This window comes from Schistocerca nitens, chromosome 6 (assembly GCF_023898315.1).
Source record: "Schistocerca nitens isolate TAMUIC-IGC-003100 chromosome 6, iqSchNite1.1, whole genome shotgun sequence".
NCBI lineage: Eukaryota > Metazoa > Arthropoda > Insecta > Orthoptera > Acrididae > Schistocerca > Schistocerca nitens.
Window position 1 is genome coordinate 172,455,438 of NC_064619.1, and position 27,639 is coordinate 172,483,076.

Here is a 27,639-nt window from a genome sequence, read left to right on the forward strand (position 1 = left end):
TTCCTGGTGTGTCCGCTGTGCCGTGCGTGTGATCATTGCTTGTACAGCCCTCTCGCAGTGTCCGGAGCAAGTATGGTGGGTCTGACACACCGGTGTCAATGTGTTCTTTTTTCCATTTCCAGGAGTGTATATGTATTTCTCTATCTGTGATGCAACCTCATAAAACATTCATTTCAAGTTGTTTGCACTTTCTATTGGTTTTATTTTTAGTAAAATGTTAGCTTCTAACAAAATCAAAATAATAATAAAGATGATTGAAATGGCAGACCAGCAGTGAAAATAAGTTACTGACCTTCATTTATATTTAGTATGTAGTAGTAGTAGTAGTAGTAGTAGTAGTAGTAGTAATGGTATTCATCTGTACATCACATTTACAAAGGTACGGGACATGTTGTGGTATTAAAATTGAAGAAAAATGAAAACAACATGATTCACATCTACCTATAGGCCTAGTTTGTCAAGGATGGGACAGTGGCCTTAATGCAGGAACTTTTGCAGCATTTACCTGAATTAATTTAAGGAAACCAAGGAAAATCATAAAACAGGATGAGGAAAGAGAAGATGAGATTAAATTTTATGTAACAGAAATAAAACGAATAACTGAAAAAAGTAACTTCTTTTACTACTTCAAACTGGAGGTAAAGCTCAATTTACAGTCCCCACTGGGCCAAACAGTACTGTATCATACTCTGCCAATGGCATCATTTGGATGTGGGAGGGAGGAGTATGGGGTCAGCACACTGCTCTCCCAGCCAGCTGGTGGCTATTTCCCAGACCTCCCAGCTGGTACTTCTCACTCAAGTAGCTCCTCGGTTGGCATCACGAGACTGAGTGCACCCTGTTTCAGCCCTACCATCAAGGAATAATTCTTAGCAGTCTCAAAATCAAACCTGGCCTCTCCGCACAGCAGTCATACAGGCTGATCACTGGGCTACAGAGGTGGCTATTTCTTCTACTAAATGGCATAAAATTTAGTTACTCACAAGGAAAGATTCTGCTTTATTCTCTGGTTAACTTTTCACACAGTACATCTGTGTTACAAATCTTGAGATTAAAGAAAAGATTATGTGATGGATTTTTCTTTTTGGTTCTGAGAATACTTTTCATTATGCACTTTGAATTTACAGGAATTTGATGATGCAAAAACCTGGATTTTCTTTTCCTTGCAGGAACTTATCATCACTGCAGGTGGAGAAAATGTGCCTCCAGTGCTGCTTGAACAGACACTCAAAACAGAACTTCCTTGCATTAGTCATGCTGTTATCATTGGAGAGAGGAGAAAATTTCTGAGTGTATTAATTACTATGAAGGTATGTGTGTATTCTGATGTACATAAAATAGTTATTTTTACATCAGGATAGAGGAAATATTTAGTAAGTGATATCGTTCCCTACAGCAGAAAAGATGAACATTAAGAATTGTTAGCAGGGATCAAAACTGTACATCAATGAACCAACAAAAGCAGATCCCAATTTTCAGTCCAGTCATTCACACTGTGTAGCTTTTAGTGCCCATAAGATGGAAATGTCAATGGACTAATTCATGAGGGACTGCTCATCAGTGCACACTGCACAGGCAGTATGTTTAGTCAGTCCGCTACCTTTTGGACTAAATATATTACACGTGGTACAAAGACAGCCTGACTGTCAGATGACAATATCCTCTGATAAGCTCTGTTGACTCATGATTTATATGCAAATTGATCCCAGGCTTCAAAATTCAGAAGCACCCAGGCCAGGGCCAAAACTGCAATGAGCATGCCAACATTAAGCACTATATACATGTCTCACCAAACTCTTTAGACCATGGCAGGCTAGTATATCATAGGTATGGTTGTCAGAGTCCCAACTTATATGTGCATGTTGTTGGATGTCAGTTTGTAGCCCAAGAGAAAGAGTATTCAGAGTAATGAACTGAAGGAACTCAGGCAATGGCTTCTGGCCATAGAACATGCCCAGCATCTTTTGTACCCACATCTTGACTAATACATAATAAAATGGGCATTAGAAGCTCTGCTGCTTCTAGTACTTCACATTTAAGGACAATAGCAGAACTCTTGAACATGCAGACAGGTTAGTGGAGTTAGGAGAAGACTTAAGTAAGGTCAGGTGGTTAGGGGAAACACTGAAGAGCAAACACAATTAAAATCAAGACATATACTGTATTACAGAGTGACAGGGCATGTAGGAATTTAAGACATGAGCTTTATTGCGAACATGAAAATCTAAAACTGTATTTCAGGTATTGAAGAATCCTCAGGCAGAATAGTAAGACTTGTAAAAATAAACAAATGTCACTGCATGGAAATCATTCAAGTTCCTGCACCCATATGCTCACTTATCAATGAAGAAAATATTATCTGAATGACTACCTACAGAAGGTTATAAATGACAACAAATCCCCACTAAAAGAGGTCAACTGGAAGTTTTAATGTATTAGTAGGATACAAACTGTGGAAAGCTATTATTGGTAATCTTTGGATGTGATCCCAGTGGGAAAAAAAGAAAAAGAAAGAAAGAAAGATTTGTCAAGCAGGAAATCACAAATCTGGATTATGAGACTTCATTCAAGCAATCTGGATACAATGATGGTTTCCAAATTTCTATTTATTAAGATGCAGTGACAGTTGCAGCCATCACAGTACTTAAAGAGAGATATAGTTTTTTGTAGCTAATTGCCTTACTAACAGTCTTCATAGTAGTACTCAAGTTGTGTCAATACTTGGCACTCTATGTGTCTTTGTGAAATGCAAGTAAGCAGTTTTAGTTTGTAATTTGTAGCTCCAGTGGACATAAGAAAATAATTAAAATAATTACAGTGACTCAGCTGATGATCAAGAAGTGCAAACAATCTCCATCTATACTCTGCAAACAACTGTGAGGTGCATGGTAGAGTGTCCATTCCACTGTACCAGTTATTACGGTTTCTTCCTGTTCCATTGACATATGGAGCACAGGAAGAATTATTGTTTTGCCTCTGTGCATGGAGTAATTATTTTAATCTTATCTTCACAATTCCCATGTGAGTGGTACATAGGGGATTGTGGTATATGCCTAGAGTAATCACTTAAAGCTGGTTCTTGAAAATTTGCTAATAGACTTTCTCTGGATAGCTTACATCTATCTTCAAAAGTCTTCCAGTGTAGTTCCTTCAGTATCTCTGTGATTGATTGGATGGATCAAACAAACCTGTGACCATTTGTGCTGCCCTTCTCTGTATACATTCAATATCCCCTGTTAGTCATATATGGTATGGGTCCCAAATACTTAAGCAAAATTCTAGAACTGGTTGCATGAGTAATTTTTAAGCAATTTTCTTTGCAGTCTCATTGCACTTCCCCAGCATTACACCAAAAAAATGAAGTCTACTACCTGTTTTATCCACAAATGAATCTATGTGATCATTCCATTTCATATTCCTTCAAATTGTTACACCCTGTTATTTTGTATGAGTTGGCTGATTCCAATACTGACTCAGTGATGTTACAATCATAGGATACTATGTTGTTTCATTTTATGAAGTGCAAAATTTTACATTTCTGAACATTTAAAGCAAGTTGTGAACCTCTGCACCACTTAAGATCTTACTGGAGATTTACACAGCTCCTTTCAGAAAGTACTTCATTCCTGGTAACTACACCATCTGCAAAAAGCCTGACATTACTATTAATATTGTATACAAGATCATTGATATAAATATGAACAGCATGGATCCCAACACACTTCTCTGGGGCACACCCGAAGTTACTCCTACATCTGAGAATGACTCTCCATCCTCCCTACCAATAAGTCCTCAATCCAGTCATAAATTTACTTGTTACCCACATGATCATACTTTTGGCAATAAGCGTAGATGTGGTACTGAGTCAAATGCTTTTCAGAAATCAAGAAATACGGAATCTACCTGACTGCCTTGATCCAAAACTTTTCAACAATGGAAGTTGCATTTCACATGATTGATGTTTTTGAAATCCATGCTGGGTGACAATGAGGAGACCATTCTGTCCAAGATATCTCATTATGTTTGAGCACAGAATATGTTCCAAGATTCTACAACAAATTGATGTCGAGGATATTGGATGGTAGTTTTGTGGATCACTTCTAGTACCCTTCTTGTAGATTGATGAGACCGGTGATTTTTTCCGAAATCTGGGCACGGTTTGTTGTTCGAGGGACCTACAATGGATTACGGTTAGAAGGGGGCTAACTCAGCTGCAAATTCAGTATACAATCTGACAGGGATTCCATTGTGCCTTGGAGCTTTGTTCAGTTTTAACATTTTCAGCTGTTTCTCAACACCACTGACACTAATACTTATTTCATTCATCTTTTCAGGCATATTAGGATTAAAGTGAGACAAATATTTGCCACTACTGCAACAAAACAGGTTTGACAGTGCAATAATTAGTGACTGAAACTGGGGAAACCTAGCTAACAGCATATACACATACCAGAAGTTTCAGATCCAGAATGGATTCCATATTTCTATATTACATTGGACAGAATACTTCAAAGCTCCAAGTGTCTAATAATTTCTTGCAGCATTCTGTTTCAACTCCATTACAAAGGAAATGAATTATTATGCAGGCAAAATACCAGAAGATTCAGCTGCTCATTAAAATAATGTTAAAAAATATAATTTTTTTATGTAACAATTGATGATATGAAGCTGGACTTGGTTCTCTGTATTCTCAAGTCACATGCAAGAAAAAGTTCCATTCAAGGTAACTGGTTAAAAAGAAAAATAATTGAGCCACCCGTTTTTGCTGAAACAATGCCATTAAGTAAATCACATCTATCTCCACATATTCACACTTTCCGACTTATTCCCCAGAAACACAAAAGAATAAACCAGAGGCATAATCCCAATTATCACGTGATAGTTTTCGAGAATACTTTCAAGGCAAAAATATTTGCATTGATGAAAGTCTGATTAAGTTGAGGAAAAGGCTAACAGAACCTGGCAGTGACTTCCAGATATGGTACATAAACTGTATGCTTCAGATAATGGGCACTGCAATGAGGTGAAAATGTAAGTTGGAAAGAGAAAAAAATAATGTGGAGATCATCAAATTTCTGACAAGTCAAGAGATTGTGTTGAAAATGTATGAGGCTCTGTGTGAGAAATGAAGAACTATGTACACAGATGATGTTACAACTTCTTCAGCCTCTTCTAGATCAACATACTTGGTTCTATGACTAACAAAGAAAAATGGGCCACTCGAATTCAATGCAGCTGTCTTGGCAAAAGAACTTACATTTAAATTAACCAGTAACATTCTTATTGTGAAATTGGCTGATCAAAAGAAAAGTTTGGGTCTAGACAAAGTGGAGAAACAAAGTTCAGACCTAATAATTGCATAGATTATAATCAAGGAACGAATAGAGTTCACTCACACAATCAGCATTTGTCTTCATATTCACTTATATAAGAAAATATATCAATGGATGTGAGAAGATTTATTTTTGCCTTCTAGAAATAGCAATCCACACATAACATGGGTCTTTGGTGTGACGTCATAAGCGCGTGACTGCGTGTGAGATCGCTCTCTAAGTTTTCATCTATTTTTAGGTTTCAGATATATATTTTATCTGTTTTTGTGATAATATTTACTATATAAGTGACTTATTAGTGGTTTCTTCATTCACCTCTGCATTTCTTGTGTTGTGGCCTGATATTTGTGAGTGTTTCGTATCGAGCAACTTAACCTCTTACCCGTGTTTACATTCCGTGCTGACCAGTTGCAGCTGTAGCGGCGCATCGAAAGCTAAGTACTAATTAATTGTTTGTGTATAGTAGTTTATTTAGGAACTTTAGTAGTCTTCAACCGGTGTTCTTGGTGTTTTCCGGTGAAATAACTTCAGAAGAAATTTTTGCGAACTGCTTTCAGTTTCGTTACTGTCATTAGACGTTTGATTTTCTTTCTGTGTTAGTATTTTGTTATATTCTCATTTGTTGTTGACAATAATAGTAGTTACTTCCCTTGTAGAGCAAGTTTGTGATTATTGTAGTCAGTTTTTAACATCTTTTTATTGTAGTAGCGGAACTTAGATAAAGTTGTTTTCTTGTTTCAATAATTGTAAAATTTTACCATGAGTGAGAAGTGTGGGCTTTGCCGTAGGTTCGTGAGTAGTGGATTGCGGTGTGAGACTTGTTCGAAGTTTTTTCACTGGGGGGAATGCAGTGGGGAAGCCAGTGGGCATTCTGGTGAGATCCTCTCCTGGAACTGCAGGTTATGTAGCAAGAGTAAGTTGATAGAGGAGCAGGAGCGTAAGATCTGTGCCCTTCAGGTGCAGTTGAAAAACGCACAGGAGGAGCTAGATAGGATGAGGAGGGAGAAGGGGGTTGGGGAATGGGAGCTGGCTGTTGGCAAGAGATCTGCTAGGAGAAGGAGATTTTCAGATAGTTTTACTATTGGTGTTTGTAATAGATATGACCAACTGTCAGAGTCTAGTGGAGAGGAATCTCTAGTAGCTGTAGATGTAGGAGGTATGCAGCAGACCTCAGCAGTTACGGTGGCTAGGACAGTTGCAAAGTCTAAGAGAAAGAAGAAGGTTCTGCTGTTAGGTAGTTCTCATGGTAGAGGTGTAGGCCAGCAGTTGCAGGAAGTTTTGGGGAGTGAGTACCAGGTCACCAGCATTGTGAAGCCTAATGCAGGATTGGCTCAGGTGACTTTTAACATAGGGGGGTTATGTAGGGATTTTACTAAAGAGGATCAGGTAGTGATTGTGGGTGGGGCTGGTAATAGTATTGATAGGGATGGGGAGTATGACATAGATGGTGACCTGGAAAAGATATCCACTCAGACTGGCAACACGAATGTGCATTTCGTGGAACTGTTTCAGCGTCACGATCGGCCTCATCTTAATACAGCCGTCAGGCGTAATAACATGAGACTTGGGGGTGCGCTGATGACAGAAGGCACGAGTCACATTTCAGTGGTGTCGGTGGAGTCTATCAGCAGGACGGGTTTCACTAGACATGGCCTGCACCTCAACAGGTATGGGAAGGGGAGGTCGGCAAAACTTATAGGTGACAGCATAGGTGGGGGTGGTGGGATCACTCATGGGAAAATTCCGGTAGTTGTGGGTGTTAGAGCTGTACCTTTTTTAGACTGAAGTCAGCTGATAGGTATTCCTTCTTAAGGGAAGTCTCTCTAACAAAGAAACCACTTTCTACAAAGCTTGGGTATCCGATTAATGAGGGAATTAGTATATTTCATCAAAATATACAAGGTATTAGAGATAAAGTTAGTGAACTGCTTATAGATGTTGACTCTGAAATTATTGGTATATCTGAACACTTCTTAAATAAGGAGATAATTCAGAGGCTTCCTTTACCAGGATACAGGTTGGCTGGCAGCTTTTCTAGGAGCTCTTTGCGGTGTGGGGGAGTAGCCATGTATGTGAAAAACGGTATCCCATTTGAGTCAATTGATGTTTCAAAGTACTGCACTGAAAAGGTGTTTGAATGTTGTGCAGGTGTGGTTAAATTTAGTGGAGCTAAACTTCTTACTGTTGTTATTTATAGATCCCCAGACTGCGATTTCACAACATTTTTGCTAAAGCTAGAGGAGGTTCTTGGTTCACTTTATAGGAAATACAAAAAGTTAGTTATATGTGGTGACTTCAATATTAATTGCATAAGTGATTGTGCAAGGAAAAGGATGCTGGTAGACCTCCTTAATTCATTTAATCTTATGCAAACCGTATTCTTTCCAACGAGAGTGCAAGGGAACAGTAGAACAACCATAGACAATATTTTTGTTCATTCGTCATTATTAGAAGGGCATTCTGTTAGCAAAAAGGTGAATGGCCTTTCAGATCATGATGCACAAATTTTAAGTCTAAAAGATTTTTGTGCTGCAACACATATTAAATATAGTTACCAACTTTTTAGGAAAGCTGATCCAGTTGCTGTACAGACTTTTGTAAACCTTATCAAGGAACAAGAGTGGCAAGATGTTTATAGTGCTGATACAGTAGACGATAAATATAATGCTTTCCTCAAGACTTTTCTCGTGCTCTTTGAAAGTTGCTTTCCGTTAGAACATTCAAAACAGGGTACTAGCACAAACAGGCAGCCTGGGTGGCTGACTAATGGGATAAGAATATCTTGTAGAACAAAGTGGCAATTATATCAAAACGTTAGAAACAGTCAAAATCTAAATGCAGCAGCCCATTACAAACAGTATTGTAAGGTGCTTAAAAAAGTTATTAGGAAGGCAAAAAGTATGTGGTATGCAGATAGAATAGCTAAGTCTCAGGATAAAATTAAAACCATATGGTCAGTCGTAAAGGAAGTGGCTGGTCTGCAGAGACAGGTCGAGAATATAGAATCAGTGCGTAGTGGGGATGTCCGTGTTACTGATAAGTCGCATATATGTACAGTACTTAATAATCACTTTCTGAATATAGCAGGTGAACTAAATAGAAACCTAGTCCCAACAGGGAATCATATAGCGCTCTTAGAAAAAAGTGTTCTGAGACTGTTACCTGAAATGCTCCTCCATGATACTGACAAGAGGGAGATTGAGTTAATAATTAAATCACTAAAGACCAAGAACTCTTATGGATATGACGGGGTATCTAGCAGAATACTGAAGTATTGTTCCACGTATGTTAGCTCAGTACTTAGCCATATCTGTAACTTTTCCTTTAGGAGTGGTCGGTTTCCTGACCGATTAAAGTACTCGGTAGTGAAGCCACTTTATAAAAAGGGAGACAGGGATAATGTTGACAATTATAGACCTATTTCTATGCCATCGGTGTTTGCTAAAGTTATCGAGAGGGTTGCATATACAAGGTTACTGCAGCATTTAAATTCACATAATTTGCTGTCAAATGTACAGTTTGGTTTTAGAAATGGCTTAACAACTGAAAATGCTATAGTCTCTTTTCTCTGTGAGGTTTTGGACGGATTAAATAAAAGGTTGCGAACGTTAGGTGTTTTCTTTGATTTAACGAAGGCTTTTGACTGTGTTGACCACAAAATATTACTGCAGAAGTTGGAACATTATGGAGTAAGGGGAGTAGCTTACAATTGGTTCACCTCCTACTTTAAGAACAGAAAGCAGAAGGTAATCCTCCACAATATTGAGAGTGGTAATGATGTTCAGTCCCAATGGGGCACTGTTAAATGGGGCATTCCCCAGGGGTCGGTGCTGGGGCCACTGCTGTTTCTTGTTTATATAAATGATATGCCTTCTAGTATTACAGGTGATTCAAAAATATTTCTGTTTGCTGATGACACCACCTTGGTAGTGAAGGATCTTGTGTGTAATATTGAAACATTATCAAATAATGTAGTTCATGATATAAGTTCGTGGCTTGTGGAAAATAATTTGATGCTAAATCACAGTAAGACTCAGTTTTTACAGTTTCTAACTCACAATTCAACAAGAACTGACATTTTAATGAGACAGAATGGGCATGTTATAAGCGAGACGGAACAGTTCAAGTTCCTAGGCGTACGGATAGATAGTAAGCTGTTGTGGAAAGCCCATGTTCAGGATCTTGTTCAGAAACTAAATGCCGCTTTATTTACCATTAGAACAGTATCTGAAATAAGTGACATTTCAACACGAAAAGTAGTATACTTCGCATATTTTCATACGCTTATGTCATATGGTATTATTTTTTGGGGTAATTCTTCTGATTCAAAAAGGGTATTTTTGGCTCAAAAACGGGCTGTTTGAGCTATGTATGGTGTAAGTTTGAAAACCTCTTGTCAACCCCTATTCAATAGTCTGGGAATTTTGACATTGCCCTCACAGTATGTATTTTCTTTAATGTCATTTGTTGTTAGCAATATTAGCGTGTTCCCAAGAGTTAGCAGCTTTCACGCAGTTACTACTAGGCAGAAATCAAATCTGCATGTGGAATGCACTTCCTTGACTCTTGTGCAGAAAGGAGTGCAGTATTCTGCTGCATCCATTTTCAATAAGCTACCACAAGAACTCAAAAATCTTAGCAGTAGCCCAAACACTTTTAAGTTTAAACTGAAGAGTTTCCTCATGGCTCACTCCTTCTATTCTGTCGAGGAGCTCCTGGAAGAGCTAAAAAATTAAGCAAATTCCAGTGTTACATTCTTGATTTTCTTTATTTAAACTAACGACTTGTCGCCTGAATATGTTTCTTATATTTCATTTTATCTCTTTCTACAATCGTGTTATAATTTCATGTATTGACTCATTCCATGACCATGGAGACTTCTCCTAAATGTGGTCCCACGGAACAATAAATAAATAAATAAATAAAAAATAAATAAATTCAGGAGCAGAAAAAATTAAGTTCACAAAACTTAAGAATATTGCTCTACTTGATAACCAATGTAGACAAGCAAAGCAGAAAACTCACCTATTCAAGTTAAGAACTGGAGACATTCTCCAGTAAAAACAGCACCAACTGAGAAAAAATCTGATGCCTCCAGCAGATGTAAGATCTTATACAAAGGAGGTCAACATTGAAAATTCTGTTTTTGATGCAACACATCTAAATTTGCCCTTAATATGGACAAGACTTTTTGTCCGGTGAATACAGGGTTATAAATACAAAATCAAATAGGGGTAATGCAGGAGTAGGTTTAATAATGAATAAAAATATAGGAGTGTGGGTAAGCTACTACAAACAGCATAGTGAACGCATAATTGTGGCCAAGATAGACAAGAAGCCCACACCCACTACAGTAGTACAAGTTTATATGCCAACTAGCTCTGCAGATGACGAAGAAATTGATGAAATGTATGATGAGATAAAAGAAATTATTCAGATAGTGAAGGGATATAAAAATTTAATAGTCATGGGTGACTGGAATTCGATAGTAGGAAAAGGGAGAGAAGGAAACCTAGTAGGTGAATATGGATTGGGGGTAAGAAATGAAAGAGGAAGCCACATGGTAGAATTTTGCACAGAGCATAACTTAATCATAGCTAACACTTGGTTCAAGAATCATGAAAGAAGGTTGTATACATGGAAGAAGCCTGGAGATACTAGAAGGTATCACATGGATTATATGCTGGTAAGACCAAGATTTAGGAACCGGGTTTTAAATCGTAAGTCATTTCCAGGGTCAGATGTGAACTCTCACCACAATCTATTGGTTATGAAGAAACTGCAAAAAGGTGGGAATTTAAGGAGATGGGACCTGGATAAACTGAAAGAACCAGAGGTTGTACAGAGTTTCAGGGAGAGCATAAGGGAACAATTGACAGGAATGGGGGAAAGAAACACAGTAGAAGAAGAATGGGTAGCTTTGAGGGATGTAGTAGTGAAGGCCGTAGAGGATCAAGTAGGTAAAAAGACAAGGGCTAGTAGAATTCCTTGGGTAACAGAAGAAATATTGAATTTAATTGATGAAAGGAGAAAATATAAAAATGCAGTAAATGAAGCAGGCAAAAAGGAATACAAACGTCTCAAAAATGACATCGACAGCAAGGGCAAAATGGCTAAGCAGGGATGGCTAGAGGACAAATGTAAGGATGTATAGGCTTATCTCACTAGGGGTAAGATAGATACTGCCTACAGGAAAATTAAAGAGACCTTCGGAGAAAGGAGAACCACTTGTATGAATATCAAGAGCTCAGATGGAAACCCAGTTCTAAGCAAGGAAGGGAAAGCAGAAAGGTGGAAGGAGTATATAGAGGGTCTATACAAGGGCGATGTACTTGAGGACAATATTATGGAAATGGAAGAGGATGAAGATGAAATGGGAGATATGATACTGCATGAAGAGTTTGACAGAGCATTGAAAGATCGAGTCGAAAAAAGGCCCCCAGAGTAGACAACATTCTATTAGGACTACTGACAGCCTTGGGAGAGCCACTCCTGACAAAACTCTACCATCTGGTGAGCAAAATGCATGAGACAGGCAAAATACCCTCAGACTTCAAGAAGAATATAATAATTTCAATCCCAAAGAAAGCAGGTGTTGTCAGATGTGAAAATTACCAAACTATCAGTTTAATAAGTCATGACTGCAAAATACTAACACGAATTCTTTACAGATGAATGGAAAAACTGGTTGAAGCTGACCTTGGGGAAGATCAGTTTGGATTCCGTAGAAATGTTGGAACACTTGAGGCAATACTGACCCTACGACTTATCTTAGAAGCTAGATTAAGGAAAGGCAAACCTACGTTTCTAGCATTTGTGGACTTAGAGAAAGCTTTTGACAACGTTGACTGGAATACTCTCTTTCAAATTCTGAAGGTGGCAGGGGTAAAATACAGGGAGTGAAAGGCTATTTACAATTTGTACAGAAATCAGATGGCAGTTATAAGAGTCGGGGGACAAGAAAGGGAAGCAAAGGTTGGGAAGGGAGTGAGGCAGGGTTGTAGCTTCTCCCCGATGTTATTCAATCTGTGTATTGAGCAAGCATTAAAGGAAACAAAAGAAAAATTTGGAGTAGGTATTAAAATCCATGGAGAAGAATTAAAAACTTTGAGGTTCACCAATGACATTATAATTCTGTCAGAGACAGCAAAGGACTTGGAAGAGCATTTGAACGGAATGGACAGTGTCTTGAAAGAGGATATAAGATGAACATCAACAAAAGCAAAATGAGGATACTGGAATGTAGTCAAATTAAGTCGGATGATGCTGAGGGAATTAGGTTAGGAAATGAGACACTTAAAGTAGAAAAGGAGTTTTTCTATTTTGGGAGCAAAGTAACTGATGATGGGTCAAAGTAGAGGGGATATAAAATGTAGGCTGGCAATGGCAAGGAAAGCGTTTCTGAAGAAGAGAAATTTGTTAACATCGAGTATAGATTTAAGTATCAGGAAGTCGTTTTTAAAAGTATTTGTATGTAGTGTAGTGATGTATGGAAGTGAAACATGGACAATGAATAGTTTGGACAAGAAGGGAATAGAAGCTTTTGAAATGTGGTGCTACAGAAGAATGCTGAAGATTAGATGGGTCAATCACATAATTAATGAGGAGGTATTGAATAGAATTGGTGAGAAAAGGGGTTTGTGTCACAACTTGACTAGAAGAAGGGATCGGTTGGTAGGATATGTTCTGAGGCATCAAGGGATCACCAATTTAGTATTGGAGGACAGTGTGGAGGGTAAAAATCGTAGAGGGAGTCCAAGAGATGAATACACTAAGCGATTCAGAAGGATGTAGGTTGCAGTAAGTACTGGGAGATGAAGAAGCTTGCACAGGATAGAGTAGCATGGAGAGCTGCATCAAACCAGTCTCAGGACTGAAGACCACAACAACAAGAACATGGACAAGTAGTTCATGGTGTATCATACACTACTGAACAAAGTGTGATTATTTCTGATTATATAACACATTGGAGGAATGTTGTCACAATGTGTACAAAATTTTCTGTGGGAAAAAGCACAAATATGCAACAAAAACAATTACAATCATATAGCAAAACTACTGCATTAAGAATAAGGAAGTAAAGCAGGATAAATGAATCATCAAATTCAGCACCTTACAAAATGAGGAGTATACATGGATGAAAGAGGCAGTTATCTAATAATGGTATTCATATGGGGGTGGGGTGAGCTACTGTGGTGACCATGAGATTGACTGATCAAAGTGCATTGTGCAGTGTGGTGCAAAGTGAAATCTTTGCCTTTCTGATGTCTTTTACATTTTTGATGTGCTTATTTTACTGGTGTCTTTTCCAAAGTGTATTTTTTCAGTAAGCTGCAGTTATATTTTATCATATAACATTTTATCATTCACACTTAGGGTAACACCACAACAGGAATTCTACAAATTTTTAATGTGAAAATCATTTTACAACTAAGGATCACTCAGTGAGCAATGAAGATGCATGTCAGGAAATACAAAGAGAGATAGCAAAGAAGCAAATGTACTGGAGCAAATCCTGAAGTGGAAGACATTATACCTCAATGACACTGAAATGGAAAATATGGGCTTATCACCAGATAAATGGCTGGTATATGGTAGAAAAACATTATTTGCTTATTCCAGGAGATAAGAAAAGACAAAGACAATGACCTAATGGGCTGGTATTAGAAAGTATACCATGGATGTGTATAGCTGAAGACCACAAAGCATGAGAAAGTTTAGCAGACACTTTTATCCAGCAGTGGATGCTGAATGGCTGATGATATCTGCAGTACAATAATTGCAAGATATTCACAAGAGGAAGTAACAGTAATGTAGAATATATCTTTGAAAGGATTATATTTTAGTAAGTATTAAATTTACGGGAAAACTATAACATATTCCGGAATAAGAATAATGAAAATTACTAAAAATATTTTATTCCCCATCGATTTAATTTATCATTTCTACACGCCATGATTCAAGAATCACATTTCACCAAGATATATCCCACAACTTTTGTACTGATAATGAAACCTTCTTGTTCTGAAGATACTTGCAGGATTTTCTTACTATTTCTTTATTTATTCGTTCATACTTTGATCATTTTTGAGTTATATTAGATATGTCAATGTATATTTACAATGTACAGTTACAGGGCAAATTACAATTTACAGCAGACACATATATAAGTAGTAAATGAAACCACAGATAAAAAAATTATTAATTTACTAGATATAGTCAAACAATTTCACTTTCTGTTGCAATGCTTGAGTGTTGATTAAACACAAAAAAAGGCAGGTGAAATATTCACTGACATTACATTGGTATAACATAGATAAATTACATATTTAATTACAAAGAAAAATATGTGTGTATATTCAGAAATTAAGTTTTTTGATGAACTACTGACTGAATAACCTTCAAATGGCTTTAATACTGAGCACTAACATATTGTCCCACTAATGGCACATGTTTTTAGATACAGAAAAATTAGGGCTACAAAGTAGTAATAAGACATCTTTGGAATGTTTCCTAAAATTTGGACAATCTCTGTTTCTTACAATGACACCATTTTTGAGTAGTAATATTTCTTGAATTACAAAAATTTTGAAAGAAGATAACATATTTTTAGTTACCAGAAAATGTGGGCTTTAAAACAAGGCAAGTCAATCCTGAAACAAACACTTCTTAGGAGAGTCAAATTTTGAGAGAAATAGTTTTATGGAAATTTAAATTTTGAATACTACCTTAAATAAAATACTTTTTTACAGAATACTTATATCATTGTCATCAGCTTCATATAAATTAGACTTCAAATACCAAAAATCAGATAGATACAACTTTTAAAAGAACACTGATATTTCACATTACATACAGTATATTAATTAGATGTGTACTTATGGTAGAAGTGGTATAAAAGCAAGTAACCTATTTTCAACTTGTGCTTCAGAGGTAATATATGTTATAGTGTGTTTTCAGCAATCTAAACCAACAAAGGCTGTTCTAGTTTTTAGTTTATGAAAACATTAACCTAGTATATTTACTCACTTCAGTTTTCGCATAGTTATTAGTTGTATATAATATGGTAAATTGTTATGACTTACCTTAATTTATTGTGGTTGTGAACTAAACAAACCTCCATTTATGTATTAACATATGTTTCATCTATCAAATAATATGCATTAATTAACTCTTAAGATTTTTTAGATAGGTGAGATACACACAAACAGACTTGCTCCAATTTATTTGACAGTTTGAGATCATTAAAGAGCATTTCTTGAGCAGTGCAAACTATTTTAAGTAATTATTGCAATCAAAGTCAAGTAACAAAAAGACAGTAATGTTGCATCAGCCACTCAGTTTCCACAGTGACATAAGGTGGTGTCATTACATAGATAAAATAAATCATGTTCCAGATTCTGTGTATATTATCTTTCATAACTACTTTTCATTTGATCTTGTTAATGAATTTAATTACTCATGAGTATTTGTACTTTCAAGTTACAATGAGCTGAATACATAATACAAAATACTATTATCAAAATGGATAATTGTGAGACTATTGCAGAATGGTCAGAAGAAGGAATGTTAGTGTTATTTCCTAGTGGGATATTGAACTGCAATGTACATGGGGAAGGATGTAGATTACATGCGCAGAGGGCGAATTGTGACTATTGCTACACAATGCTACAAAAAGAACTTGTTTGCCAGTAGTAATGTTAGGGGTGGATCAGAAGATTGGACTGCAGTTAACTCTTCTGAACCAATCAAAAATTCAGGATAGAGTCCAAGTCTAATAGGTTCAGTCTCGGAACCTCATTCTTTAGAGATGGTGGACAAAAGTATACACATAAACAAAAGCAAAGAACAAAAGCAAACCAGCATTTTTCATTTAGTATACACACAACTCAAAAAATCATAAGTTGTCTGTCAGTAGAGGGCATAAAGTGCCAGATAATACAAGAAAGGAAAGAGCTGAGAAGATCAAGAAGACAGTATTGAGAGGAAATAGTCATGGGAGAGAGGCGGGGATGGGGGGGGGGGGGGGGGAAATCTCAAAAAAGTAAAGACCTCTTCACGTGATGATTACCAATTAACTAGCATTTCTAATTCAAGTTCATCTTAGCTATGTCACCTGTATTTAGGTTCTTTGAGGAAGGATCTTAGTAAAGAAGAACATATATCAATAACATGGGTTCAGGTAACACCCTGGACACAATCTCAATTGTGCAATTGAGTATGTCATCAAGCACATTACCAAGAATGCTCCTCGCACTAGTTTGGATATTGTGCCACATTCTGCATGGCATGATATCAGTAGAAGGTAAAAAACATGTATTTTATATAACTGAAGAAGCAGCTGAGCTTTTTCAAAGCACCCACTTTGCTGCAAATTTACCAGGTTACATTTACCTGACATACCACAAGTAAGATCCCTGTGTATTTGTACATACTAGTGACAGAATGTTCATGGATACCAATTTGGAACCATTTATGTTTTTTATTCTTGGATTTGTACTTGTAAAACAGGAGCCTTCTCTTTCTAACCAGTGATATTTTGTTTCCTTTAGCAGATCTATAGGATATCTGGCCATCAAGTGTACTACTGCTTAAAATCCTTTACAATACAGTGCATTTTTTATAATTGTATGACTAGGGTCTGTATTGATAGCCTCAGTTAGTGACACACATGACCAAATGATATACAGCATAAAAATTAAATATCTGTCTGTCAGTTCTAGATCATTTCTGCATCTGTCGCTCTCCATTCAGAACAAGCTACCTGCCTTCTACAATCCTCTGGTCAGAAACAAATTTAGTTGGATGTCTATTAGGAACACATTTTCTTGTTGGTTGACAATGGGATCCTTAATCAGATGCCATTTAAAATTAGAGGTATACTTTATACATCTAACCAGAAATAAATAGCATGAAATCAGGTCTCTGTGGCGACTCTGCACAAGTCTGATTAAACTTACTTGATAGTTGACACTTCACGCATTGAAGCCAGTTTCCTTCAATCAGCACACTCAGTGTCATGTCTGAACCATTTGCCATTGCCAAACTATCACAACAATTATTGGTCAACTCACTTCCAATTCCTTGTCCAGCTTTCTTTCTTGATGTATTGGTGTCCAAAATCCTGGGTATGGCCCTTTCATTTTGCATTTCATCATACACCCATACACACACACACACACACACACACACACACACACACACACACACACACACACACAAAGAAAAAATCAATGCTAATGACATACACACATTTCATACACAGCACTAACCAAATGCTACTGGATCCTCCCACACCAAATGCAATTAAGTGTCACATATACACAGTTATTATAATCACAGAGATTGTCTTACATTAGACATTACATAAGCTTCCCACAGCATTGCACATTGCCGAATTTTTGAAGGCTGCAATTCATCCTTCCGACCAGTCATAAATATAACAGCCTAAAGCAGTGTAGTGGCATAGTGCAGTGGTTGGTGTAAAACACATGGAAGCACTATCAAGGCTGTCTCAGAAATTTTGAAGGTTCCTGATCAGAAGGTTGGTACAAAGTGTATTTTTGTTCTATAATATACTCCAGCTTAAAAAGTGCAGCCTCACCTGAATGCCACTGTTCCAGTGAAATAGTAATATAATCATGTCAGTACATCTACATAATTAGACCTACTTACAATTGATCTTCATTACTGTCAATACTGGTATCTCACTGATTTTGGTCCACACAACACTTAAATTTGGCAGAGAAATAAATCAGATGGAAATATAAAGCTGTATCACTAAATACTTTTCTCTGGAATAGTCAGGTGTTATAAATTCTATACAACTAACCACCACATTAACCTGATGTGCAGATTTTCGTAGCTTCAAATCCTGTCAAAAGTAGCAAATTTATTTTATTTCTGAACCTAATAAAAGGACTTTAATTATTATTTTTATTCAGTTAGTTGATTTATACATTTTTTCTAATACTTTTCAATGTCATTTTCATTACCATATTGACTCTTTCATTTGCGATTATTATTCTTCTAATCATTCTTTTTTTTTTTTTAATTTGAAATCTGCCTGTGTTGCTTGTAATCTGCAACGGAGTGCCAACTAACACTGCTCCTTTGCAACCAGCAATAATGAGAAAACACAGTTTGCTTTTAGTGCAGAAAAAGATTTTTTTTGCCTTGAGTTTGCTCATAGACGTTAGCTTCAATCGCTGTGTACAAAGCGACCGAGACTTTATTTCTGCCACAGATTGTTGACTGCCATTTTTTTTGTTATACATTGGACATCATGAAGTTGTGATTATGCTAGGATACGACTTTAAATTCATGGCTATAAAATGCATCATCTGCTTCAGTTAAGTCATTGGTTACTTAAAATCAGCTGTGGAGAGAGCATCTCATGTTTCCACAGCTGCTACAACATTGCTCCATATGGACAACAGCAGATTTCACACTGAAGATGGGCAGGCTGTACACCATACGGATTCAGCTGTCCGAGAGCAAATATTTCTGGTGGGTGATGAAGGAGGTATTGAACCTTCTGATGCCCTTCTGCAAAAGTGCCACTGTGCCAGAAAAATTCATCAAGGTAGTTTTCAAGGGGTTTCCGCAACTGGCAACTCATGACTTCCTGAAAAAGGAGTGCAAGTCCCTGGTTTTTTTTTTCTGTGTGCACTGTCTCACATATCAAGGGCCTGCAATCGCAGAGAGGGTCGCCGTCACTCCTGGTTACAGCTGTTGACAAACTGGAGAACTGGAGGCTCTTTCAGCTGACGAGAGTTGCCCACAGGGCAGTCACTGTCAAACCATTGAGGTAGAAGAGAGAAGTGGTCCAGTGCTTGTGCTGCCAGGGGCAGGGCAAGTGGCTCACCACTGCTTCTTCACTGACACATTCGTGACATGTGTGGGCAACTATACCACCAAACAATGCTTGCTGCCAATGATGCACACACCCATGTGCAGGAATTGTGGCAGTGCACACATGGTGAGCTATTGTGGCTGTGAATATTTGAAAGCTGTGGTGGCTCATCAGCAAGGGGAGCCGTACAAGTTGAAAATTGTGTGATCCACATGAAGATGGTGCTCACGTGCATGAGCAATAGAGGGGTTGAATTTGTGGTGATATGAAATAGAACAATCACATAGCCTCAGTTGTGGGTAAAGCAGTTGGGCAGAATGTGATTCATTGGTAGAATAGTAGGGAAATGCAGTCAGTCTACAAAGGAGACTGCATACAAAACATCCATGTGACCCATCCTAGAATATTGCTCAAGGTGTGGGACACATACCAAATAGCAGTAACAAGCAAAATTGAATAGATACAAAGACGGACAGCTTGAACAGTCACACATTTGTTCAACAGGTGGGAGAATGTCTTGAAGATTCCGAAAGAACTGAACTGATAGACGCAAACTATTCTGTGAAAACCCACTTAGAAAATTCCCAGAACAAACTTCAAGTGGATGGATCTAGGAATAGGTTACAAACCCCAAAATAGGGCCTATTGCTCCAAAAACTGTTGTGCAAACATGATCAAACTAATTACAGCACACACAAAGGCATTAGGCCTAAGGCAATAATTCTTCCCACAGTCCATTTGTGACTGGAAAGAGAGTAAGTCCTAATAACTGGTAGAATGGAATGTACTCTCCACCATGCACTTCATAGTAGTTAGCAGAATATTGATGTAGACACTTAAAGTTAATATACACTACAAACATACCTAGTCTTTACAAATTATGGTTTTAGGAAGCTAGTTATTCTTTCATATCCCCAGTAAGGATTAAGCAGATGGGACACACGAATGAAAAGTCTGGAAGACTGATATTATATATTCTTTTTATGTATTCTTCTGCTGAAAAATTTACTTGCCATACAGAGAGAAGTCACATTGTGCGGCAATCATGTTGGACACTCTTCATTTCAAAGAAGCAAATTGCTCTGGAGAAGTATTCAGTAAGATGTTTCAATAGGTTTCAGATTGCTGTCACACTCTTTGGTGCATATGTGGATCCTTTGCAGTAGTAAACAATCAAAGATGAAATTCAATGATCACTTCATTAGCTAAAAAAGCAACCAGTAGGACTATCTCAGCCCAGTTCCTTTTCTTTTGATTCTTCTTTTTGTTTCTTTACAGTGTTTCATAAGATGATCCAATCCTCTGGTAATTTGACTGTTTCTCTTAATTTAAATTGACTTTCAGGTTTTTTTTTAATGAACTGTTATTCCATCAAATCATATTAATTTTGTCCATTTAGTTTTGAAGCGAGAGCGTGTTGTATCTCCGCTTACAGTCACTCATGTGCAGTGAACCGGCTTTATCGCCGCGCCCACGCACTATGCTCAAGGGAGAGGCTTTGTGGCAATAAACGACTAAAGCGGTTTCGGGACAGGACACATTTATTTTTCCTACCGTTACAATAAATGACAAATAACATTCTTCGCTAATGTCCGTCCATACAGGTGCGTTGCCCTAGCGGCACGGCCCGATCACCGATCCCGGAGGGTATACACTCCAGTGACGAGCCGCGGCGCGACCGCGTGGACCGAGCGAGACGAAGGCCGCGTCACGGAATGTTCTGCTCCTGGCGCGACCGGAGGCGCCGTAACGTCCGCGAAGAAGCGAAAGACACTTTAACGGCGACTGCGTTTACGACCGCGCGTACGCATTTACGGCGGAGTCACGTTGACTCGACGCACGTGGTCCGCGGCGGAAGAACTGGGAGACGTGTGTCGCGTCGCGTCGACTAGCTCGCACTGTAGAGATGGGGAGTTCGTGAATGAGTCGTTTAAATGAACGCTTCACTCCAGTGAAGTGTGAACTAACCACTCAATTTCAGTGAACTGGTACTTCAAACTCTCCACAGATAGTACACTCCCCACTTTTTTTCTAGTTCGTTCACTCACTCTCTTCCCCTCTCCCTCTCTCACTACATTGGCGCTACGTCACTCATTCTCCCTTTACTTCAATCCTCCCTGTACTGCCTGTCGACGAATCGCGCGGTGAAATACACTTAGAACAACAGTTGCACTTTGCTTTCACATAACCTAAATCGGCGAAGAAACCCCAAATTTCATTACTTTTACGCGATCGCGTGTTGCTAGCCATTGTATAAGAGGGATTTTACCTGAAATCGTACCAATGACTACAGGTGACAGTTTACGTTTTGAATTTAGAGGGTTATTATTCTCAATAAAAATAAAATCTCCAGGAAAACTTCTGAATAATTACTTAGCGTAGGTATATAGACTTTGTGACAGTGGTAAACATACTCATTCTATTTTGGATTAAATTTTAAAAGGAACATAAACTTGGACTGCATTTCGTTGGTAGCCCTAGTTTTCAGTCCATAAATACAACAAATAAGGTTTCACTTGGCAGATGAAGACTCTTTTTGGCGCTTCATGAGAAAATGTCGAGCAAGATTAAACGTAATACCTTCTTTATATGTGACAGGCTTCTCTGTTTATCTTTCCTTTGTCCCCTTCGACCATCCTGTATTTAAGTTAACTCAGACGCTGTAAGACGCAAAACGTTGCGTGCACGTTACTGCATAGTTCGGCCATCTGTTGGTAAAAATATGAATTATTACGAAGCTTTATTGTACGAGCGAGGCGAAGCGAGCGTAGCCGCGGCTGAACGGCGAACTGGGCAACTTCGCCAGGCTTCCGTACTTCATGAATGAACTACTTCATTTGAACGCTTCACGGCAAAGAGTGAAATGAATGAAGTACTTCACGGGAATGAACGAGTTCGACCCATCTCTATCGCACTGGCCGACTGCTTTGTTCCCGTGCGGTCCGGTGTGCGACGCACCGCCTTGCCGAAATTCTGCGCAACGGTACAGCTGCCCCTACTTGTGTCGGCAGTGCCGTAGTTCAGCCCTTCGTGCGTTGGACGGTGCCGCCGCCACAGTTTCACCAGCTATCTTTCTATTTTCTCTGTGAATCATAAGAGAGTTTGTGAGATTTTACACACAAGTGAGGGAATAACTTCAAATGGTACATTTTTTTTATTTTCAGACTGAAATTGAAAAAGAGACTGGAGAACCACTAGATGAGCTGGATGCAATTGCCAGGCGCTGGTGTAAGACACATGGAAGCACTGCCAAGACTGTGTCAGAAATTTTGAAGGGTCCTGATCAGAAGGTTGGTACAAAGTTTGTTTTTGTTCTACAATATACTCCAGTTTAAAAAGTGCTGTCTCACCTGAATGCCACTGTTCAAGTGAAATAATAATATAATCATGTCAGTACATCTACATAATTAGACCAACTTACAATTGATTTTCATTACTGTCAATACTGGTATCTCACTGGTTTTGGTCCTCATAACTCTTGAAGTGGGCAGAGAAATAAACCAGATGGAAATGTAAAGCTGTATTATTAAACACTTTTCTTTGGAAGAGTCAGATGTTACAAATTCTATACAATTTTCATTCGTAATTATGAAGAGACAAAATTAATAAAAAAGTTACAGTAAGCATAGAATATGCAGCGCAAAAATTAGATTTTGAACAGAGCACCACATATAAAAGACACCAAACAAAATTAGGGGGGCTTAATCACCACACCCAGGAATCACAGCACATAATTCATCCATATAGAGGGTTCTAGGAACTCTCCAGTTTTCAAAGAGATAGATAGATAGATAGATAGATAGATAGATAGAGAGAGAGAGAGAGAGAGAGAATTCGATTTTGTATGGGAAAAAACTTGCTACAGATTATTGGTGTCAGTTATTTTTTCATTCTATAAAGAAAAATACAGAAGGAGGAACTGCTTCACATTGAAATCTAATGCAACAGCTACTCATTAATTTATGTTCATAATGTTGCTGGATTAGCCTACAGAGCTGGTACTGAGATACCAACTGTTATCCACAGACAAATTGTAATACAGGTATGTTCTAATTAGACAAAATATTCCTTTGTATCATCTGAATGAAACAGTGTCTTCCTCACCATAGTCAGCAGAAAAGTGACTGAAAGGACTGAATGCAAGGGATCTTGCAGCTAGAGCAGGTGCAGTTGTTTGGGGATATTGTAATTAAATAAAGCAGAATCAGTCACTTGAGATTACAATATTTTAAATTGGGATGGCTGCATTGGGATGCATGACAAGCAAGGTGTGTCTTTTCAAGTCATGTTAACGATGAGCAGTTGCTAAAGATTTCATTTGGAACATTATTTTATAGGCTACCAGCAACTGGTTGATTTGTGCAAGTTGTAATGACAAGATTGAGAGACAGTTTTTTCTGCAAAACCACATTTAAAATTTTGTGCAGTCCACAGCACAGCAAAGCACCCTTTTCTGTCCAGTGAGAGCAAGTTTTCACTTCATCAAGGTATCACATATGTTGACGAGTGCTGCTGGGCATGGGCTATATCTTACCAATGGCTAAATAGTCTGGTCCACTGTAGAAATTCCATAATTTCCTGCAACTTTCTTGCTCTGTACGACTACTGAGTGGACACACCTTAGAAGCTATGGAGGTGAGTGCAAGTCTCCGCCACAGCTCGCAAAACACTCTTTGGTACCACTAGCAACAGCACAGAGGAATATCAAGTACACATCAAGCACCATTTAAAATATGAGAATAGCTAGTAACAGCAGACAAGTACATAAGTATAATCACTGGATGTCACTCATAGCTATCCACAAGAGGGGGGGGGGGGGCACAGGCAAGAGTGGGTACTTGCCTCCTCCCCTCTACAATATGGAATATAGAGAACTATTCGTCACGGAATTCTCATATGCAATGAATAACCACCAATTTCCCTGCGATATAATATGTTTTTTGTGTCACCAATTAAATATAGTTCTTATGGCATGACACTTCACAAAACTGACACGCTCATTTCCCCAACCAGTGCGACCGTCCATGATGAAAGCACCCAAAATTGGCGGAAAGTAAGATAGTGAGGGGCTAAGATTAAATAAAACAAACAAAAAATCACACGCTTGTGAAGGTCTGAGATAAGCTAAGGGAAAAGTTACGCAACGTAACTGAAAACATAACTTCTTATTAAAAAAAATTTCCTGTCAAAGCAGTTAATGATACAAGGAAAAACACATCAACGCACCGTAAACAATATAACAATATTTACTGAGGACGCGTCATATTGCTTCAGGAAGAAGTATTGAAATTACTGTGCCAGGCCTTTATCCTGATGCAAGTTAAGTGCCTAGCCACAGTTGTTCTAGATCGATAAAAATTAGAAAAAACTAGAAGGGTAGTGTTACGTACCGTACGTGTTTGCTGCCAACCAAACCCATAAAACAATATTGTGTGCAGCAGCATCGTAACATTGTTTCATTTGTACCACGGGTGACAGGTAATGTTCCAAGTACCAAATCCCAAATAAAGGTAGGGAAAAAAATCATAGCCATACGCTATTTTTTTTTTTACTGCGTACCATCTGTTTGCAACGATCAAGACAGACAAACGCCAACAGACCATCTCCAACTTACTACAACAATAGCCTGGCAAACACTTCTGATAGATTCGCAAGCTTCACAATACATTTCTGTTTACTATGATCTCTTAATATATAATCTTGGTGCAGTACTCAGCTGAAATGTACAATTCAAAGGCGGTGGTCAATGAATATCTTAAAATAGAAGTCGTTTATTTTGTGTTACACGCGTATCTCCTCAGACACAGCAGACTGTTTCCAAAAGCTTGCTTCATAAAAATAATTGTTAATGTTGAGAGGAATAAATCCTTAAAAGTCAGCTCGACAATCCAGAAACATGTTCATGAAATGTATGCAATGTGATACTGAGTCTGGGATCATACTTTGAACCATACAGTTCCAGCACTAACAGTTAATTGTTACATTAAAAAAACCAGCAACCAGATACTGTTAAGTTGGGTTAATGTTAAATTTTCTCAGAGCGTAAACTGTTTCTCAGTACCTGCCAAAGTAAGCTCACTGCTAACTTGTCGAAAATTGACTGTACGAAGAAACAGACAAATCTGTAAAAACCAAAAACAATAATGTCTAACACTGCTTTTTGTAAGATTTACCGTGGACTGTATTTTTACATAGATGCAGACTCACCATGTCAATTTTGAAAATAGTTGCATTATAATTGCATTGTCTAAACTGCAAAACATTTACATCATCATATTTGTATGACGCTTGGAATTCACAATCACAAAACTCAGGTATCATTTAATTAAATAATTCTTATTCAAATCTGCGAATACCTTTAGGGAATTTCGCATTAAAGATTAAAATTTTTGTAATTAAAATTCTGTTACATACAGGAACGTAGATTTGCACGACCACGTCAGATTTATTAGAATAATTTTAGTGAAATATCAAAAAATGGAATATTACAGAACAAAAATGTCAATAGCTCTTTCCCTGAACACCGAAGAACATAAGTGGAGGTCATCGGGTACTACTAACTTGCTCACATCGTCTCAGGAAGTTTCAGGACTTGGCTACAAAATAAAAGGTAGAGCTCACTGTTGTCTCGTGGTCGAGGCCTTTAGAGACAGTACGAAACTAAAGGTGCATTGTTTTGCTCTGTGCAATAGTTACAACGACACAGTCTGTAGCAGCACACAGTGTTAGTATTATTTTATTGCTCCATCATAAAGAGTTAGCGGCAAAGGAATCACACTTTCGGCAGGTATCAGTGCAGAGTGACATAAGGTAAAAAGGAATCATAAATTTAAATTATTCATCCGAGGTGTGTAATTGATGAATATGCTAGAAGTGGTCGTAAAGATGTTTGGAAAATACTTGTGGTAAAGGGAGAATGGCTCAAATGGCTCTGAGCACTATGGGACTTAACATCTGTGGACATCAGTCCCCTAGAACTCAGAACTAATTAAACCTAACTAACCTAAGGACATCACACACATCCATGCCCGTGGCAGGATTCGAACCTGCGACCGTAGCAGTCGCGCGGTTCCGGACTGAGCGCCTAGAACCGCGAGACCACCGCGGCCGGCTAGTAAAGGGAGAACCAGAATTAAATTCTCTGGAGGAATCTTAGGGAAGAATAATTCATCCATGAAGCAAGTCGTTTATAATATTTGTCAACACGAGAGTCATACAGAAATGTTTCATCGTACATATATACCACGTAAGACGAGAAAATTTAGAGATATTAGTGCTTTACTGAAGTAGTAGTAATAATACTCTACGCCACACGCCGTATTCTTGCTTGCAGTACAAAATTAACGTAGATGGTGAGACCTTTGACAGTGGTGCTGCTCCAGCTGTACCTCAGTAATACGTAAGTGTGACTGGATGTCTGAGAATTTAAATGATAGTCACGAAAAGATACACAGTGATCTTCTTGCGAAAGATAAATTTAAATCATTTATCTTGTTCAGACAGTACACAATTCTACTAGTCGCTCGAACCGTCCGACAGAAGTTCATTTTCTGTCACTCTATGCGGGAATAAATACTGTAAAAATGCGGACAAAATAATAGTGTGTGAGGCAGACGAAACTTGACGGGCAACACCTTGCCACCTGCCCTGCGCTTTCTGGAGAAGTGATAGGTTCGTTGTTTCCTAGTCGCTCGCGTTTGAAATCCTAAGAATTTTTTTGGGAGTGCAAGTACTTGTCTAAAAGGCATTAGGGCTTCTTTTTTCTGTTTGCTTTCGAACTTCCGTGTTGGGATGGACAGGGACTGTTTTTGCTCTGCCGGCCGGAGTGGCCGAGCGGTTCTAGGCGCTACAGTCTGGAGCCGCGCGACCGCTACGGTCGCAGGTTCGAATCCTGCCTCGGGCATGGACGTGTGTGATATCCTTAGTTTAGTTAGGTTTAAGTAGTTCTAAGTTCTAGGGGGCTGATGACCGCAGCAGTTAAGTCCCATAGTGCTCAGATCCATTTGAACCATTTTTTTTTGTGTTTGCTCTGGGCAAAATACGGGAGTTGCTGGCCGCAGTTCGCGAGCTGTTGAAGACACATTACCTACGGTCCGGTGTATCTGCAGGTTGCTGCCGTTGGGGTATAGCCGCGGTGAGGAACTGGAGTGTCGCATGGGACTGCACGTCTGGCCTCGCCCATTCACCTTGCGAGTGGACGTAGAGCCAGGTCCGAGCAGTCACTCGGCGGGACAGTTTGCTAGTTATCGGGAGCTCCGATGTTAGAAATGTTATGAACCCCTCAGGGAAATAGCGTCTAGGGCTGGAAAGAAGCCCAGTGTGCACTCGGAATGTCTGCCAGGGTGTGTCAAAGGCTTTTCCAATTCCAGTCAAATATGGATTGCGAGATGAGTGGGTGTTTAAAAGCCTCTGTGAGTGCTGTAATTAGTGTAATCTTGTCTTCGTGTCAAG

General features: G+C 38.4%; 1 protein-coding gene across 2 annotated transcripts in view; it reads left to right on the forward strand.

The window, feature by feature from the left end:
• The window catches only part of LOC126262286 (very long-chain-fatty-acid--CoA ligase bubblegum), a 215,895-nt gene that overhangs the window by 176,212 nt on the left and 12,044 nt on the right, over positions 1–27,639 (forward strand). For both annotated transcript variants that reach the window (XM_049958805.1, XM_049958804.1), the window contains exons 14-15: positions 1,170–1,310; positions 22,353–22,478. In XM_049958805.1, the coding sequence (XP_049814762.1) occupies positions 1,170–1,310; positions 22,353–22,478 (267 nt within the window). The remainder of the gene's footprint in view (positions 1–1,169; positions 1,311–22,352; positions 22,479–27,639) is intronic.